Source organism: Microtus ochrogaster, unplaced genomic scaffold, assembly GCF_000317375.1.
Source record: "Microtus ochrogaster isolate Prairie Vole_2 unplaced genomic scaffold, MicOch1.0 UNK1, whole genome shotgun sequence".
NCBI classification, from domain to species: domain Eukaryota; kingdom Metazoa; phylum Chordata; class Mammalia; order Rodentia; family Cricetidae; genus Microtus; species Microtus ochrogaster.
Window position 1 is genome coordinate 886526 of NW_004949099.1, and position 4998 is coordinate 891523.

Below are 4998 nucleotides of genomic sequence, written 5' to 3' on the forward strand. Positions count from 1 at the left end.
CCTACAGGGCTGGTGTCCTCATAGGGGCTAGTGCAGGGTGGGCCCCCGACTTACGGGGCTGGTGTCCTCACAGGGGCTAGTGCAGGGTGGGCCCCTGACCTACAGGGCTGGTGTCCTCACAGGGGCTATTGCAGGGTGGGCCCCTGACCTACAGGGCTGGTGTCCTCACAGGGGCTAGTGCAGGGTGGGCCCCCGACCTATGGGGCTGGTGTCCTCACAGGGGCTAGTGCAGGGTGGGCCCCTGACCTACGGGCTGGTGTCCTCACAGGAAGGCAGAACTGGATTTATGTAGCTGTGCAGCATTTGAAGAACTTTAAGACCACTAAATTGGGAAGGGCCAAGGAGGAGTCTCCACACCCTAAGGTTCAGAGATAATGAGCCAGGTTGACACCTGGGGTTTAGAATCTGGGCCTCCAGACCAATGAAGCCAAACATTTATTTATTTATTTATTTGTTTGTTTATTTATTTATTTTTATTTAAAGTTACTGGGGTTGTGGCACTTGATACAGGAATCATGGAAACATGATATACGCACCTGGCTTCTTTATTTTACCTTTTATTAGTAATTTTCTGTGAAAATTCTAAATTGGTTTAATTTAGTCTGTGAGCTCATCGTGAGACTCGTGTGTGTGTGTGTGTGTGTGTGTGTGTGTGTGTGTACAACTATGTATGATGTACTGAAGACGCAACCCAGGGCCTCACATATGGCAGCTCACACCCTCAACTTCCTGCGTTCATGTTTCCTGAGGTCTTTGGAATTCTGGTAATGAAGGTTTTAGGATTGTTCTCAAACACCGACTTCAAGTTTAACCTGCACTGCTGACGACACTGTTGTGAGATAAGATTTAATGTCTAACAAGGGGAATCGATAGAGAGATTGGCAAGGGTGGTTTCCTTTACCTGGTACCATCACGAGCAACTCTCCCTTATTCTAGGGGCCAGGAGGTGTTTTCCATTGTCATTCTTACGAGTGTCTGTACTGATTAAATTCCAGGTCACAGTGTACAATAATCTTTTTGAGGAAGATGGAGAGGGGTGGTTGGTGTCCATCTACACCAGGAAAGTTCGCTGAGGTGGCAAAGGACACATCACTGTCCTGGCTAGTTTTGTGGACACAGGCCAGAGTCATCAGAAAGGAAGGACCCTCAGTTGAGAAAGTGCCTCTATAAGACCTGATTGGAAAGCATTTTCTTAGTGATTGTTGGGGGAGGTCCCAGCCCGTTACGGGTGGTGCCACTCCTGGGCTGGTGGTTCTGGGTTCTATGAGAAAACATGAGAAGCCATGAGGAACAAGCCAGTAAGCAGCACCCCTCTGTGACCTCTGCATCAGCTCCTGCCTCCCTGCTTGAGTTCCTGCCCTCGCTGCTTTTGATGATGAACTGTTAGATGGAAGTGTGAACGAAATCAACCCTTCCCTCATCAAGTTGCTTTGGGCATGGGTTTTCATCACAGCAATGGTGACCCTGACTAAGACAATGACACAGGAAAGAATGACAAGGGAACCCTAGAAACAGGGGCCGTGCTACACGGGAGGCACTGTTGTGAGTACACCCATGGGAAGATGTGAGATGAGAGGGTGGGACGATAGATAGTGCTGCGCACTGGAGAAACGTGGTGCCTCCCAGCTCCCCGCCCTCTGCTGAACAAACAGGGCTTTGTTTAAGCCACAGCTCCCTAAGTACACATCCTGTGCCCGCCGGTGGCTGGTACCAGGTGGGGCGAGGCACTTACCATGGCTGTAGGTCACGTTGAGAGTTCAGTCACCTCGGCAGAAGTTCCTGTGAGCAAAGCAGAAGAGAAATTACTGAGACCAGGGATGTGGCATTGCTCATTAGTTAGGGTACCATGTTTGCATGAAGCCGAGCCAAGAGGAAACGATCCATAACTCATCGAAAGGTCACCCGTGAAGGAGCCAGAGCCCCTGGGCCAGGCTAATCATTAAAGGAAGATTGAGCAGTTGAGTTTATTGTGCCAACCGCAGCTTCCTAATTGCTCCTGTTTGGAGGTGCACGCTACGCCCATGCTGTATTGTTGGGGTGAAGTGCTGTAACTGATTCTCGGGACAGACAGAGATTCTGAATTATACCCTACTGCAGGTCAGAACAGGGCCCGAAGGAACAAGCTCTCCGAACCAGAAACTAGAGAACTCAGGACTGCCCAGTATGCGTTCACATGTGTGTGAATGTGTGTGCACGCACCTGTATCCTGTGTGTTCAGACATGTGTGTGCCTGCATCATCCCTGCATCTATGTGCATGCATGTGTCTGCATACATCTGTGTAAATGTCCGCGTGTCTTGACAGCCCACCCGGCACTGACTCTGTCCATTTCCCGGATGCTATTTTTCCTTCGCCATCTCAGGTCTAGAACTTTCCCTCACTAATCCCGCACGTCTTCACACTCAGTTTGCAGTGCCCCTCCTCCATCAGGAACGCTTGTGTGCCAAACTTTCCCTGTGTGCTCCCGCTCTCTCGTGGGGTTCCCTTGTGAGGATCAGGCCTACTGCCTCCAGTTCCCGTATCTAAGTCGTGTGGACATGACACCTCAACACTCCAAGAGTCACCCTGGAACCAACGATGAAGACATTTGAGAGCTTGAGAAATCGCAGAATCAGCTGGGTGGAACCACAGAACTCAGGAGGCTGAGGCAGGAGAATTGTGAGCTCAAGGTCAGCCTAGTCTACAAAATGAGACTCTGTCTCAAAAAATACACAACATGGCTGGAAACGTAGCTCAGTTGGTAGAACGCTCACCTAGCATGCAGGAACCTCTGGGCCAGAGCCCAGCATGGAATCTACCCTTGTAATAGGAAGCTGAATGCCAGCCACATTCAAGCAACATTTGTTCTACCCACCTTCTGATAAGACAGATGAGAACTTAGCCAATTGGGTGCTTCTAGGCTATCTTCCATCTCATTTCCCTTTTCTGTACATCACTCTCTTTCCTTCTGGTTTTAATTAAGAGCTGGTACCACCGAATGGGCATTCTGACCATCTGATCTGGGCTCTGGCCTGGGTCCAGGATCATAAAGCCATTATGATCTGCAGAGCTGGGTTCATTGCTGTTTTGTCTTTAACATGGAGGCTATTATAATCAGGGTACCAGGAAGGAGCAGGCCTGATAGGGTAGCCTAGAAGCACCTCTGAGGAAATGCTATCTAAGCTGAAGGAAGAGCTCAGGCTGGCCTTAACTCCACATAGTCAAAAATGACCTTGAGCTGGGCGGTGGTGGCGCACGCCTTTAATCCCAGCACTCGGGAGGCAGAGGTAGGCAGATCTCTGTGAGTTCGAGACCAGCCTGGTCTACAGAGCGAGTTCCAGGACAGGCTCCAAAGCTACAGAGAAACCCTGTCTCGAAAAAACCAAAAAAAAAAAAAAAAATGACCTTGAATTTACGCCCCTGGCTCCACTTCCTGGGTGCTGGGATTAAGGACTACAGTGCCACGCCCTGTTCATCAGGTACTGAGGCTTAGTGCATGCTGGGAAGGCATCCTGCCCATGGCGCTACAGCCCCAGCTCAGCTGAATGAGGAACTACTGAAGGGCAGACACAGCCTCACCAAGTTCCAGGTGGAGGGAATAGTTGTACAACAATCTTGAGGCAGAAACGAGCTGGCATGGCCAATGATTCTATGGATCACGATAAGACGCTCGTAAAAGGGAGGTAAACAGGAAGCTCCCTGTCCCACTCCCTGTCCCTTCCCCTGCCTCTGTGTCTGCTTCTGAGATCCATCTTTTCTAAAAGCACGGGTGATTCATTCGGCATACTCTTTGCCTGAGTTCTGCACGCTGCTCCAGCCGTCAAAGGCAAGGGAGCTACGGAATCCTTCGGTTTATTGTCTGTGGTCCAGAAGCACTTCCTGGGTTTGAGAGGCACCTGAGTGGGCAGTGTGGTGGGACAGAGCCTTTAGCCCCTAGTAGTATTGGAACTGTATTAAGGTGCAAGGTACCCACTTGGAGCTGAGAAAGAACTGAAGAATTGCTTGGTGTGGGAACCCACCACCTCCACATCTAGTGCCTACACTCTGCTGACAGGCTGAGCCCCTCTAATTGAAGGAGAATGAAAGGCCTCAGAAACATTCGTAGAGCCCAGGTCTCTCTGGTCTCTTACCTATTTGACTTTTCCAAAATTGGTCACCAGGCGTCTAGAGTTCCTCCCCCTCCCCCTTAAGTAAGCCACAGGGCCCAGAATGCTGAGTTAACCTTTCCCTGTATTTCTGTGTAGGAGCTGGCCATAAGGAAATTCTCTTATCTGTCTTGTTTGACAGTAAATCCGGGGACTCTCATTGCAGCTGGCTCCTGCACAATGCTCAGAAAGGAATGCGCAGTCCAAGGAGAATCCCCACAGAGGTCTTGCCGCCTCCCCCTCGGGAACCACCACTGGATCAAACCTTCTGCCCGGTAGGATTTCTATACATTCACCCAATTTCCCCAGGCCTGGTGTGGTGGCACACACCTTCAAACGCTAACACTCGGGAGGCAGAGGCGGGCACATCTCAAGGAGTTTGAGATCAACCTGGTCTACACAGTGAGTTCCGGGACAGCCAGGCCTACACAGTGGGCCCTGCTTTTAAGACAGAAAGCCAACCAACCAAAAAAAAAAAACCCTCAGAATTGTCCTTGGGTTTTCAGGGTCTTCATTTATGAAGACTTGAGTCTCATATAAAACATTGATTAAATAAATGTGTTAAGCTTTTTATGTGTTAAACTTCTCGTTATAGGACTGTTAGCCATATCACTATTTTGTATTATATGGCACCAGATGTTAAGAGTCAAGAGCAGCCTGGTTTACATGTGATCCTGAAAAAAAAAAATCAAAAGCAAGAGCTCTGGGGAGATTGTCTTGCAAGCATGAGGTCGAAGCTCAGTCCCCAGAGCCTATGCATGAAGAGGTGCTCTTTTGTGAGCCCAGCACTAGGGTGGCAGAGACAGGCAGATACCTGGGCTCACTGGTTGAGCCAACGAGAGACAAGAAGAAGGAGGAGGAGGAGGAGGAGGAGG

General features: G+C 49.8%; 1 protein-coding gene across 1 annotated transcript in view; it reads right to left on the reverse strand.

The window, feature by feature from the left end:
* Nucleotides 1–4998, reverse strand: part of Anxa4 (annexin A4) — a 52189-nt gene that overhangs the window by 26530 nt on the left and 20661 nt on the right. Inside the window, 1 exon segment of the mRNA XM_005364807.2 lies at nt 1733–1779. Within this exon segment, the coding sequence (XP_005364864.1) occupies nt 1733–1735 (3 nt within the window). The 5' untranslated portion in view covers nt 1736–1779.